Source organism: Chrysochloris asiatica, unplaced genomic scaffold (assembly GCF_000296735.1).
Source record: "Chrysochloris asiatica unplaced genomic scaffold, ChrAsi1.0 scaffold00140, whole genome shotgun sequence".
Lineage (NCBI taxonomy): Eukaryota > Metazoa > Chordata > Mammalia > Afrosoricida > Chrysochloridae > Chrysochloris > Chrysochloris asiatica.
This window is the reverse complement of record NW_006408658.1, coordinates 5,162,040-5,175,824: the sequence shown is the minus strand read 5'-3', so window position 1 is coordinate 5,175,824 and position 13,785 is coordinate 5,162,040. Positions and strand designations below refer to the sequence as shown.

Sequence of the window (13,785 nt, the reverse complement as noted above, 5' to 3'; positions counted from 1 at the left end):
CATCCATTTTACAGAGGCACTTCTACACCCTTCGATTCCCTGAAGAAGGTACAAAGTCCTACCCAATTACAAGTAGGAAGGACTAGAATCCTTAACAGGGAGTGACAAAACTCTGGAATACGTGAATTCAAAAATATTTCTGTGGTCATTTTAGGAAAATACAGTCTGCTACATCACACTATATAGTATTTTCTCCCTGCCAAGTTGATAGTTCCAGGAGAATTATAATTGCATTTTGTTCATCGCAGTATATATATTTTTTGAGTAACTAAATAGCAGTGCTGGAGTCCTGGTGTGGCGATGTGGGTTAATGCGCCAGATGGCAAAGCCATTTGAACTGCAAAGTCGGTGGTTCAAGCTTACCAGCTGTTCCTTGGAAACCCTATACAGGGTCGCTATGGGTCAGAATTGACTCAACAGCCCTTAACAACAAAAACCATTTCATGCAGGTTAGATATTATAAAGGAAATCCTGCCTCTAAGATCAGAACCAACTAGCAACAAAAGGCTCGGGTTACCCGATCTCGGATCTGTTTAGTCTTCACACTGTAAACAATGGGGTTCATCAGGGGAGGGACTAGAAGATAAACGAAACCCATGACCACCTGGACTGCATGGGGTGCCTGCTTCCCAAAGCGGTGGATGACAGACAAGCCTATCATTGGAGTATAAAAGAGAAGCACTGCACAGATGTGTGAGACACAGGTATTGAGAGCTTTAAGTCTCTCAGCCCTGGAAGCAATGGACAATACAGTGCGTAGGATCAGGGCATAGGAGAAGAGGATGAGTAGTGAGTCTACACCCACTGTGAAAACAATGACAAACATGCCATAGATGCTGTTGGCCTTGATGTCTGCACAGGCCAATTTCATTACTTCCTGGTGGAGACAATAGGAATGGGAGAGGACTGAGGAACCACAGTAAGGGAATCTCTTGAGCATAAAAGGCAATGGGAAAATGAGTGCTACACTGCGGCCCAGGGAAGCCAGGCCAATTCTTCCAATAGCTGTATTTGTAAGGATGGATGCATAGTGCAAGGGACGGCAAATGGCCACAAAGCGGTCAAAGGCCATTGACAGTAGCACAGAGGACTCCAGGAAGGACAAGCAGTGAATGAAAAAGAGTTGGGCAAAACAGGCATCATGACCAATTTCTCGTGCCTCCATCCAAAAGATACCCAGCACTGTTGGAAGGGTACAAAGGGAAAGGCCTAGATCAGTCAGAGCCAGCATGGATAGGAAGAGGTACATAGGCTCGTGGAGTGAGGGTTCTGTTTTAATAATAAAGAGAATCATGCAGTTACCCAGGATAGAAATCAGGTACATAAAGCACAAGGGAATGGAGATCCAGATATGCATGTGCTCCAGCCCAGGAATGCCACTCAGCAGGAAGGCATACGGAATACTGCTGCTATTTCCCAGGGATCTCAGTGCCATTGTGTCTGGAGGCTATGGGAGTTGGATTGACTCCAAAATCCTGAAATGAATAGAGGAAATGACAGTGATTATAAATGGGCATAAACAAAGAAAAATAAAATAAAAAATAAAGAATTAAGCAAACTTAGAACTGTATAAAGAAGCCCTGGTTGCGTTATGGGTTAGATATTCAGATGCTAACCATAAAGTTAGTGTTTCAAACCTATCTGTTGCTCCATGGGAGAAAGATGAGGCTATCTTCTTTGTAAAGATTTAGTGTCAGAAACACTATATCGGGTGTCTATGAGTTGGAATTGAGTGGATGACATTGGTTTACAACCGCCCAGTTCTTCCAGAGGTTGTTGCACACCTGGTTCCTCTCAACACTTTTTTGAGAGACATGGAAATAGTCTTATATTTCAATCAGAAAACTGAGACATAGAATTGCTGTTAAGGTCATGCAACTCCTAAGGGTTAAGCAGAATGCATTGGATATTCTTTAACCTTTTAAATTTGCCCTGACTTTTCTGGACTACCTTAACCAGTCTCATTTGAATTATGTGTTTTTGTTTGAGTCAATCAAGGGGAACTATTTTCAAGAAATAGCATGAGAGAAGGCAGAACTCAGATTCTCTCCCTGTGCCACTGTCTTTCAATAGTAGTTGTGCTGTTGTTGTTGTTGTTGTTAGGTACCATCTAGTCAGTACCGACCCATAGCAACCTTATGAACAGCAGAACGAAACAATGCCTGATCCTGGGCCAACCTCACTACCGTTGCCATGCTTGAGTCCATCAATGCTACCATTTGGCCAATCCATCACATTGGGAGTCTTCCTCTTTTTCTCTGACCCTTCACCTTAAAAAACATGATATCCTTCTCCAGTGACTTGTCCCATCTGACAATATATCCGAAGGAACACTCTGACTGCACCTCTTCCAAAACGGACCTATTGGTTCTTTTGGCAGCCCATGACATTTTCAAAATTCTCCTCCAACACCATAACTCGAAAGCATCAACTCTTCTACGGTCTTCCTTATTCACTGTTCAGCTTTCACATGCATATAAGGTTATTGAAAATACCATGGCTTGGGTCAGGCACACCTTACTCCTCAAACTGACATCTTTGCTCTTCAACACTTTAAAAAGGTCTTGTGCAGAAGATTTACCTAATTCAATATGTCGTTTGATTTCTTGACTGCTGCTTCCATGAGTGTTGATGGTTAATCCAAGAAGAATGAAGTCCTTGACAACTTCAATCTTTTCTCTATTGCTAAGACTATTGTTTATTGGTCCAGTGGTGAGGATTTTTGTTTTCTTGACATTGAGATGTAATCCATACTGAAGGTTGTGGTCTTTGATCTTCATCAGTAAATGTTTTAAGTCCTCTTCACTTTCAGCAAGCAAGGTTGTATCATCTGCATATGACAGGTTGTTAATGAGTCTTCCTCCAATCCTGATGCCATGTTTTTCTTCATATAATCCAGCTTCTCAGATTATTTGCTCAGTATACAGATTGAATAAGTACAGTGAAAGAATACAACCCTGTCGTACACGTTTTTTAATTTTAAACCATTCAGTGTTCCCATGTTCTGTTTGAACAACTGCTTCTTGGTCCAGGTACAGATTCCTCATGAGCACAATTAAATGTCCTGGAATATTCATACTTCGCAATGTTGTCCATAGCTTGTCATGATCCACACAATCGAAAGCCTTTGCATAGTCAATAAAGCACATGTAAATATCTTTCTGATATTCTCTGCTTTCAGCCAAGATCCATCGGACATCAGCAATTATATCTATCCCTCGTTTCACGGCCTCTTCTGAATCCAGCTTGAACCTCTGGAAGTTCTCTGTCAATGTATGATTGTAGCCATTTCTGTATTACCTTTAGCAAAACTTTACTCACATGGGATATCAAAGAGATTGTTTGATGATTTCCATATTCCATTGGGTCACCTCTCTTTGGAATGGGCACAAATAAGGATCTCTTCCAATCAGTCAGCCAGATAAGTTGTCTTCCAAATTTCTTGGCAGAGATGAGTGAGTGCCTCCAGTGCCACCTTACTTTCTTGAAAGATTTCAATTTTTATTCCATCAATTCCTGGTATCTTGTTCTTTGCCAATTCCTTCAGTGCACCTTGGACTTCGTCTTTCATTCTCATTGGCTCTTGATCATATGCTACCTCTTGAAATGGTTGAACATTAACCATTTCCTTTTGGTACAGTGACTCTGTGTATTCTTTCCATGTTCTGTTGATGCTTTCTGCATCATTCAATAATTTTCCCAGGGAATCTTTCAATAATGAAAGTTGAGGCTTGAATTTTTTCTTTAGTTCCCCCAGCTTGAGAAATGCTGAGCGAGTTCTTCCTTTTTGGTTTTCTGATTCCAGATATTTGCACATTTTGTTGTAATATTTGACTATATATCTGTGCTGTACTGCACAAAAAAATAGTAAATAAGCAAAAAAAAAAGAAACACAGTTCTTGTTGGGAACTTTTCACCTATACAACAGGTCTCCTTGGGTTCTAGAATCTATTGTTATCCTAGTGTGGCACTAATCATAGGGTAAGTACTCAACCTCAAGGTTGGTTTGAACCGAAAGTTCTGCTGTTAAAACTCACCAACCACTCTTTGGAAACCCCATAAAGTTTAAGGGCTATGAGTTGGAACCAACTGGACAACATTTAAAAACAATGACAATGAAAGGCTAAGAGGTGAAAAGTTCTGGAGCAAGATGGTGGAGCAGATAGGTGTGCTAAGTAGTCCCTCTGCAACAAAGACATGGGAGAAGAAGAGAAACAGATGCAAATGGTGATTCTGAAATCCTGAGCTTCAGAGGGCTGAACTGAGAAGGAAAATGGGTAGAATGCAAGTTGACCTGGAGTGGTGTGGCCATCTTGAGATTTTTCTATTGGTTGTCAATACAACCACCTGCAGACACAGAAAAAGACTAGAAATAAAACAAAAATCCTCACCACTGGACCAATAAACAACATTCTTATCAATGGAGAAAAGATTGAAGTTGTCAAGGACTTCATTCTTCTTGGGTCAACTATCAACACTTACAGAAGCAGCAGTCAAGAAATCAAATGATATATTGCATTAGGCAAATCTGCTGCACAAGACCTTGTTAAGTGTTGAAGAGCAAAGATATTAGCTTGAGGACTACGGTGCACCTGACCCAAGCCATGGTATTTTCAATAACCTCATATGCATGCAAACACTGGGCAGTGAATAAGGAAGACTGTAGAAGAATTGATGCATTTGAGTTATGGTGTTGAAAGTGCCATGGGCTGCCAAAAGAACAAACAAATCTGTGTTGAAAGAGGTGCAGCCAGAGTGCTCCATGTCATTAGGATCCAGTCGTTGGAGAAGGATATCATGTTTGAAAAGGTGGAGGGTCAAAGAAAAAGAGGAAGAACCCCTCCCCCACACACCTGAGATGGATTGGCAAAGTGACAGCATGAATGGGGTCAAGCATGGCAAAAGTTGTGAGGTTGGCCTAGGACCAGGCAGTGTTTCATTCTGTTGTGCACAGGGTCACTATGAGTCTTGATAGCACCTAACAACAACAAAAGGTGGGAGAAGCACTTTGTTCATCTTTGTAAATAAACTTGTTTTTCTAGGACAATGATTAATGCCCCAGATGTTCTTTAATATTATTTTCCTTTACTGTCTCTTTTCTTTCTTTGATATTTTTGCTAATTTTGTTGTTGTTTATTTAACCTTATTGGCCATGTATAACGTCTAACCTTAGACATATACCAAGTCTTCACCCACCTCCTCCTTCCTCCTTGGATCTCCCTGTATTCAAAGTCTAAGCTTGTCCAGGTAGCTCATAAATGTTGCTCAACTCACAGGAGTCCAGAAACAATTTGAGAGTGTGTGAATTACAATCTGTAAAATTATTACTGATGATAGAATAAGAGATGGTCAACCATGGCCACATCTTCAATTGCAATGCAGAGTCCATGAGATGATACCATAGAACAAAAGGGTAATGATTCTGGGAGAGCTCAGACTTCTATAGAAAAGAAAATAAAGACTCAGGAGAGGACACTCAATAGGTAGAGGTCATATACTGAGTTAGGTCACCTGACTTCCCAGAACAGTGATCTTCCTACTTTTAGTTAGCAGTCTTACTAAGATGTAAGCTCAAAGAGAACCGAAGCTTTGCTTTGTTTACTTCTACTGGTATACTGTTGTTGTTGTTGTTGTTATGTGCCGTGGAGTCGGTTCCGACTCATAGCAACCCTGTACAGGGTTTCCGAGGTTGTAAATCTTTACGGGAGCAGAAAGCCTCATCATTCTCTGGTAGAATAGCTGGTAGTTTCGAACTGCTGACCTTGCAGTTTACAGCCCGATTTGTAGCCACTATGCTACCAGAGTTTCTCACATGAATAACAGTTTAATTTGACTTAGTACTAAATTAATGTGTGTTTTATCTCTTTCAGAAAATACTCTGAATAATAACTATTAATTGTATCATGCTATAGCTATAGCGCTGTGGGTTAATGAGCCAGTCTGCAAAGCCGTTTGACTGCAACGTTGGCAGTTCAAGCTCACCAGCTGCTCCTTGGAAACCCTATCCAGGGAAACCCTATGGGTCGAAACTGACTCAATGGCACTTAACAACAACAACAACAATAGCTGAATTAATACATACTTAAAGACATTTATTTTTTACTGAGATCAGAGAGAACAGATAGGGTCAAAATGGGAGTTGAACTCAAGTCTGCTATTTGTCTAGATTCCCAGCTCTAACCACTCTTAAACTCCCTGTCTAAATATGTGAAAATTCACTGTCAAATAGCCATGCTGTTGTTAAGTTCCATTGAGTCTATTCTGACTCATAGCAACCCTGCATATGGTTTGTGAGGCGCATTGGGTGAGTTTGAACACTGACCTTGCAATTCAAATGGACAGTGTGGCCCAGTGCTTTTCCTACAGCACCATACCAGAACTCTATAGCTAGTATAAAATCAGCTGTTTGATAACCTTTAATAAGTATTGACCTTTTAGTTTAATTAATAAATTGATTAATCTGGGGAAATACTCATAAACATCTTCTGAATGGTGTAGATGCAACATCTGTCCTTCTCTGACTTCACAGGGGAAAAGGAGGCAAATCACCAGCACAAGATTTATTCCTGTGATGTAGTAGTCAGACATGCCACTGCTCTCCAACCCTCTGTGCCAATTCTAATGCCAACCATCCCTACTGCAGCACTCTACTTCTCTGCTGTGCTTGATTATCTGTTGCAATGGCCACAAAAAACTCACAGACAATACTCACAATTATGAAGTCTGTTAAGGAAGTTAACAGAATCATGGTGTGGTGCTGTGGGTTAATGTTCTGGACTGCAAAGTAATTTTGAGTCACGAGGTTGGTGGTTCGAGCTCACCAGATGCTCCCTGGAAACCCTATACAAGGTTGCTATGGGTCGGAACTGACTCGATGGTACTTAACAATAACAGGGAAGTTAGCAGGTTATGGTTCAGGAAATGCTCAGGATAAAGCAGTTATTGGGTCAGGGGCACTTCTTCTCAGCCATGCCAACTGGCATATCTTCTCTGGCCCTCTCCTCTCCACCAAGCAAACCCTTAGCATCTGCCCTGCTCACAAAAGTATTACAAAGCTCCTTTAGTGATGCCAATTAATGCCCATAAACCTCAACCCAAAGGTGTTCTGAGCTGGCTCCCTGGATCAGCAAAACTAGCTTCCCTGAAAGTTTGACTTGAAGTACCCACTCTACAAGTGAAACTCATTCTCAAAGTTGCTCAGCTTTATTTGCCTCATAGGCTGGGGAGCTGCTCTGCTGGGTCTTGTGTTCTTGGTTCTGCTGCTGCTGCCATTCTTTTGCTGCTTCTCTGAGATCCTCCATTCTTGCTTCTGAGACTCCTTTTATATCTAGTGGGATGACAAAGCTGACCAATCTCCATATTAGAGTCCCTTGTACCTCATTTGCATGGTCTCACTCAGTCATTTGGTAAGAGTTACAAAGATTGTGACTACAAGAACTATACCAAGTAATTCAACTGAGCCACATACATATGTAGACATTTTTTGTTCATTATGACCTGTGTTATTAATAATAAGTAGCATTAACTCAGTGTCCACTTGGAAGTTAGATTGGACCTTGTACTATTTTCTTCAGCTTCTGCTTTGGAATTCAATGGTGAATTCCAAAGAGCTGTGTTTGGCAGAGAGAGGAACTAATTGTCAAACTACATGATAGTTACCAATATAAATCAAAACCTAAATATAAAATGTGTTTGACATGAAAATGAAGTACAGTGGGGATGAAGGAAGACATTTAATACCTGGTTAATATCTATTATTTGCCAGACTCTACACCAGGACTATTGTAAACGTAGTATACCTTAGGAAAACGGTATAAGGTTAATATAGATGGTAAATGAAGACATTTGTTGTTTGTTGTTTAGTGATGTCAAGTTGGTTCTGACTCATAGTGATTGTGTGTATGGTTTTCAAAGAGCAGCTGGTGAGTTTGAACCACCAACTTTATGATTCAAACCTAACTTGCTGTCCAGTACTTTATCCCACAGAGTCACAGCAGAAAAGAGGAGACTAAAACAGTTGATATTGAACCTAAAGTCATACAGCCAGTGACAGCTTCAAATTTAGGTCCCAGGAGTCTTAAATTTACAAAACGTTAGTTCAACAAATCCAAGCAGTTACTTAAACCACTACCCATTACCCACCCACCGATCCACTGTTGATGAGTCGATTCTGATTCATAATGACTCTGTATAGGGTTTCCAAGGCTGTAAGTGCTTGTGGGAGCAGAAAGCCTCATCCTTCTCCGATGGTGGGTTTGAACTGCAGACCTTTTGGTCAGGAGTCAAGCGCATATTCTATAGTTCCATAAGGGGTCATTGACATAAGATAAAACAGTTTAGATGAGTGGAGGTTTAAATGACAAGCAAAAATTACACAATATTAAAAAATAGCAATATATTTGTTAAAGCCTTATAACATGAATGAACTTGGGAGACATTATGCTGAATGAAATAAGCCCATTAGAAAAGGATAAATTTTGTATGAGACCACCATTATAAAAAAAATCAATAAAAGTTTTCACACTGACATAAATATTCTTTGATGTTTATCAGAGGTGGAAAGGGGAGGGAGGGTAAATCAATAACGGAGGTGAATTAAATTGGGTAAAAGGGAAGGCAAACATAATTAATTAAATGAATAAAGAAAAAAATCCATAAATAAATAAATGACAAATGTTAGGATCAGCAAAAAGACTTTGGTTCCAACCTTCTTGTTGCTGTCAACTTAAGATACTCTCTTTGTAATCAGAAATTGTGCTTCACATTGTAAGGGGATAGGACTGAAATGGAATTAGAGAGACATAGGATGAAAACAGTTTGGAGTGAGTAGGGGTCCTGTAAAATAAAATAAAATAAAGAATAGTGAAGCCAGCAGGTTGGTTATCAGATTGGGAAGGATCACCTTTAGTCTGAGGGCAGGAGTGATGTTAATAAACTAGCTACTCAAAATGTTTGTCATTTACATGCATATGAGGCTATAGAAAATAGCCTAGCTTGAGTGAGATTCTGTTTAATCCTCAAACTGATATCTTTCCTCTTGAACACTTTAAAGAGGTCTTGTGCAGCAGATTTTCTAATGCAATATGTCTTTGATTTCTTGACTGCTGCCTCCATGTGTATGCTTCTGACCAATACTAAAACATTGTCCCCAGTAGAGTTGGAGTAGATTTGGGAATGGAATAAACTCAATATATGGACTTCCCCCTATCAGTTACATTGCTTGGAAATTACCTTTTGGGGGGAACTTTAGCAGATTCAATGGCTACTACATATTACATTACTCACGTTTGGTGGTAACTCAGAGAAATATTCTTTTAGGTCATTGGCAAGTTTTAACAGAGGTTCATATTACTTCTTTTCTCTCTACCTCTTTGTTCTTGAGGATCATTCCAGATTCTGCTAACACCTTGTCCCTGAAGCTAAATAGATACAGAAGCTATACTGATGACCCCATCTCCTTCCTGTACCTTGACTTTTCCCATCTATTTTGCTGTCTCTATTGATCTCATCAATATTTCTCTGGCACCATACAGGGAACAACTCTTTGGATAAGAAATGGAAGAAGTGAACATATATAAGAAAGTAGTTGCTGGTTTCTGAACTAGTGCTAAGACCAAACCTGAGTTCCCATAAGATCAATAAGAACTGCAGCAGACACCTTTATGGGATTTCTTCTGCCTTTGAGTCACTTCTGTTCTTTTCTCCAGATCTCAGGCTCAGCTTTCTGTGACCTCTTCCAGGATCCATAACACAAACCAAATATTTGGCCACTATATTGATGTCTCACATACCAATGCCGATGGACTATGGAACATGGTGAGAGACTGAAAAGCAGATGTTTAAATCCCTGCATTTTATGCTGCTGCCAGGAGTTCCCACTGAGATCCTTTTAAGAGTCTTTGATTAATTCCCTAACAGGTCTGACTCTCTGGATCTCATTAACCTCATACTCTGGGGACAGGTGAAAAAGGGAAACTCTTAGATGCCATGTGCTTGTAGCACCTGCTGAAAGATGTGGTGAATATTTTAAACACCTATCACAGCTTCAGAAAAATCAAAGTATGTGTAATATTTTATGTATGACATATCATATCATTATAGCTTATGAATATTGAATGTGACAATCACATATAATATTGTGATGCCAAAGCACCAAGCTTTTAAATTGAACTCTCTTCCCATCACCAAAGGGGAGAAAAATACTAAATCAAGCCCACCACTTGGTAATATAACTATGGTGTTGATGCTTATTCTTGGTGACCTGTGTATGCTTACATACTTCTGATCCCTACCTAGATTCAGGGACTTCATCTCTTTTCCTTGTCTCTGACCCACTCAGAACTCAGTCCTTTTTTTCTGGACATAAGTGAGCTAACTGAAGACAATGGAGAAAATATAGAGGCAGATGGGATGTTATTTCAGTGTTTTATTCCCAACTAATTATCTCCTTGTTGGAACTTTTTAGGGACTATAAAGGCACACATATTGAGACACATCCCAAATAAATCATGAAAGTTTATTCCTATTCACTGGCCTAGATGATCTGGAATATACAGTAGATTTCTTATGACTACATCCCATTACTGTTGCACATTTCTTATATTGGGTACAGTGATTTACCTCATTGAACTTCTTGTCCAAAGGGCCATCTAAGAATTGCTGAGAAAATTGATAATTTTTTAATAATAAGATAATGCCAATAAAAATTATTTGAGAAGTAAAAAATTTAAACAAAATGATTATATGAACTGCTATACTAGACAAATGTTATGACCACTTTCACATGAATGTTATAAAGACAGGTTAACATTACTGAAGTTTTTGTAAGACATAACTCTTCATTCCTACTTGAAGATCAGAAGGGTGCTTCTCCACACAATACCACAGGGAACATTTGGGCAATTTCCTAGGTCATAGAGCTCTGGTAGCGTAGTGGTTACGAATTGGGCTGCGAACCTTAAGGTCTGCGGTTCGAAACTACCAGCTGCTCCGCGGGAGAAAGATGAGGCTTTCTACTCCCGTAAAGATTTACACCCTAGGAAACCCTGTACAGGGTCGCTATGGGTCGGAACCGACTCAATGGCACTTAACAACAACAACAACAAGTTCTATACTACGGAAAACTCATAATTTTGATGTAAGTAATCAGTATGTGGCTGTCACCTAGCAGTGAGCTGGAGAGCACTTTTCCGTAAGAAAGGTTTTATAGCTGACAACATTTATTTAAAAATGTGTATCCTTTTGTGTTAATTTACAAAAAATAGGCAAATTTAATATTGTATGTAGAGAGTTTGACATAGTTTATAGTACATAGTAAATGTTCACATGTTATTATTACTCCTTTTACCTGACTATTATTATTGTTATTCCCAGGCCCATTGGTGAGAAATCTAAAGGTGGGGAGGGAGTAGACACAGCATGTAGTAATATTTAAAATGCATACATGTTAAAGAATACATCAAATCCCCCAAACACTATTGTGTCTCTTGACAGAAGGCTGGATACACATTCAGGCACTGATGCAAGATGCTAATTTTACAGACTTTTGAAACTAAGAAATTTGCCCTCAGTCTGTCTTCTGAGGTGGATTTTAGAAAGAATTTTTCAAGAGATGTTTTCCAAGGAGGATAAAAAGACTTAGATTCTGAAAAACAAAACAAAACAAAACCAAAAAACACATTGAAAATGATCTCAGACTTAAAGGACTTGGAATCTGGGCCAAGGGAATTCATAAGGTAATAGGATCTATTTGGCAAGTCAGAGTCACACAACTCAATGTATTTTCAATCACTTCATATGCAAAAACTTGACAAGAAGTGATGCCTTTCAATTATGGTTTTGGCAAAGAATATTGAAAGTACAATAGATTGCTAGAAGAACTAATAAATCTATCTCAGAAGAAATACAGCCAGAATGTTTACTATCCTACGTAAATGTCAGAATCTCTCTCTTTTTTAAAAAAATGTTTTATTGTGAATTATGTGATAGTTCACATGGGAGAACATTAGCTTTACATTCATCTTAATGTATATCATTTTATTGCCATGGTTATAATCCCCTCCATGCATCATCAACCAACCAAGGGGTATACCATGCAAACCTGCCCCAACCCCCCGGTCGACAGCACACAGCCCCTCTCCCTCTCTGAGTCTAGAGTCCCCAGCCGCCCCATCTCTCCACATCATTGTCTTTGCCTCCATCTCTGGCATCACTGCTTCTCTGGGTAGGGTCCCGCTCTCTGATCTCCCTTGATGGTCCCAGGAACCTCCACTCCTAGACTGCAAAATCAATCACTCCCCTGCTTTTGCTACAAAATGTCTACCTTTACATTTCCAATGATCACAGTCAGTCCTGATAACAATTATTCACAAGAGACATATCTGCATCCCCTTTCATCAGCCCTGTCCAGACAGATTGGATACTACTCAGTGGAGATTCTACCTTCCTCTGAGCCCTCTGGATCTAGGCTCCTCTTGAAATATTGTAAGCCAGACGCTTCATGCCTTTGTAGTCCCCAACCCCAATTTTGGGTAGCCAATGTCCAAGTTGCCCATCCCTGTCTATTCTGTGTATGGAGGGAGTGGGAATGATCCTCGCTGTAAAGATTTGTTCCCTCTTTTGAGCTACTGCATTCATAGGTGTAGGTCAAGTTCATCAAATTGTATCAGATTACTCTTTTTTCCCTCTTATTTATTCTTCTAGTTGAGTTCTGATCATCCAGTCATTGGAGCCAGGACAAGTGGGTATTATCTTAAAGTGTGGGTGTTCTTATGCATATGCCCTCTCTTCTTATCAGCTGGACACTTCACTCTCCACTCTAGTACTCTGTGGCTATGTCACTGACTCTGGGCTCAAGAGTCCCCAGGTCTTGCCACACTGCTGGCCAAGCAGGTCTCCACTCGTGTTCACAGGAGTCTATTGAACATTGTAGGGCTTAGCTCGCAGCTTCATTGCTGTTATTTCTTCACTTCTTATCGATGACAAACAAGGTCACCAATCAGAGGGTGGATTCCCATTGAGTCTTAATCTTGGAAGGGGGTTTGCCCTGAGGGGACCAGACCACTTGCCTTGATGTCTCCTGGACAAGCAACTTGATTGTTCTTATAGTAATCAGTTAGACTGCCATTATTGTTTTGTATTTTTCCTGTAGGTCTTTCTTTCAAGAAATATCTTCTGTTCTTCTAGCCTCTCCAGGCTGGTCTGCTTGTCCTTTCAAGTGGAAATTTCCCACCTCAGAAAATTCTGGTTGCAGGTCAGTATTCCACCTATGATCTTATGTAATGAAGAGGTTCTGCAGGAAGCCTCCTTCACTGGGTACATTGTAGCCCCATTTTAGATATTCCAATCAGTTATAGGCAGAAGATGGACTTACAAGCTTTCTATGGTGATCTTTCTAGCTATTCCTTTCTCTCCCCTTCCAGTGTCTATATTGCTAAGACTTCCAGCACTTTATTGAATAAGAGTGGTGACAAAGGGCATCCTTATCTGGTTCCTGTTCGTTGAGGGAAGGCTTTCAGTTTCTCTCCATTGAGAGTGATGTAAGCTGTTGGTTTTGTATATATGCTCTTAATTATGTTGAGGAGTTTCCCTTGAATTCCTACTTTATTAAGTGTTTTTATCAGGAATAGATATAGGATTTTGTCAAATGCCTTTTCTGCATCAATCAATATGATCATGTGGTTCTTTTCCTTTTTCTTATATATATGGTGAATTACGTTGATCGTTTTATTAATGTTGAACCCTTTTGGCATCACTGATATGAATTCCACTTGATCATGATGTATT

General features: G+C 39.8%; 1 protein-coding gene across 1 annotated transcript; it reads right to left on the bottom strand.

Moving 5' to 3' along the window:
• Positions 1-493: 493 nt before the first annotated feature.
• Positions 494-1,435, bottom strand: LOC102827185 (olfactory receptor 51G2-like). Its single transcript, XM_006870238.1, has one exon. The coding sequence runs from the start codon at positions 1,433-1,435 to the stop codon at positions 494-496; it is 942 nt and encodes a 313-aa protein (XP_006870300.1).
• Between the last annotated feature and the right edge of the window lie 12,350 nt (positions 1,436-13,785).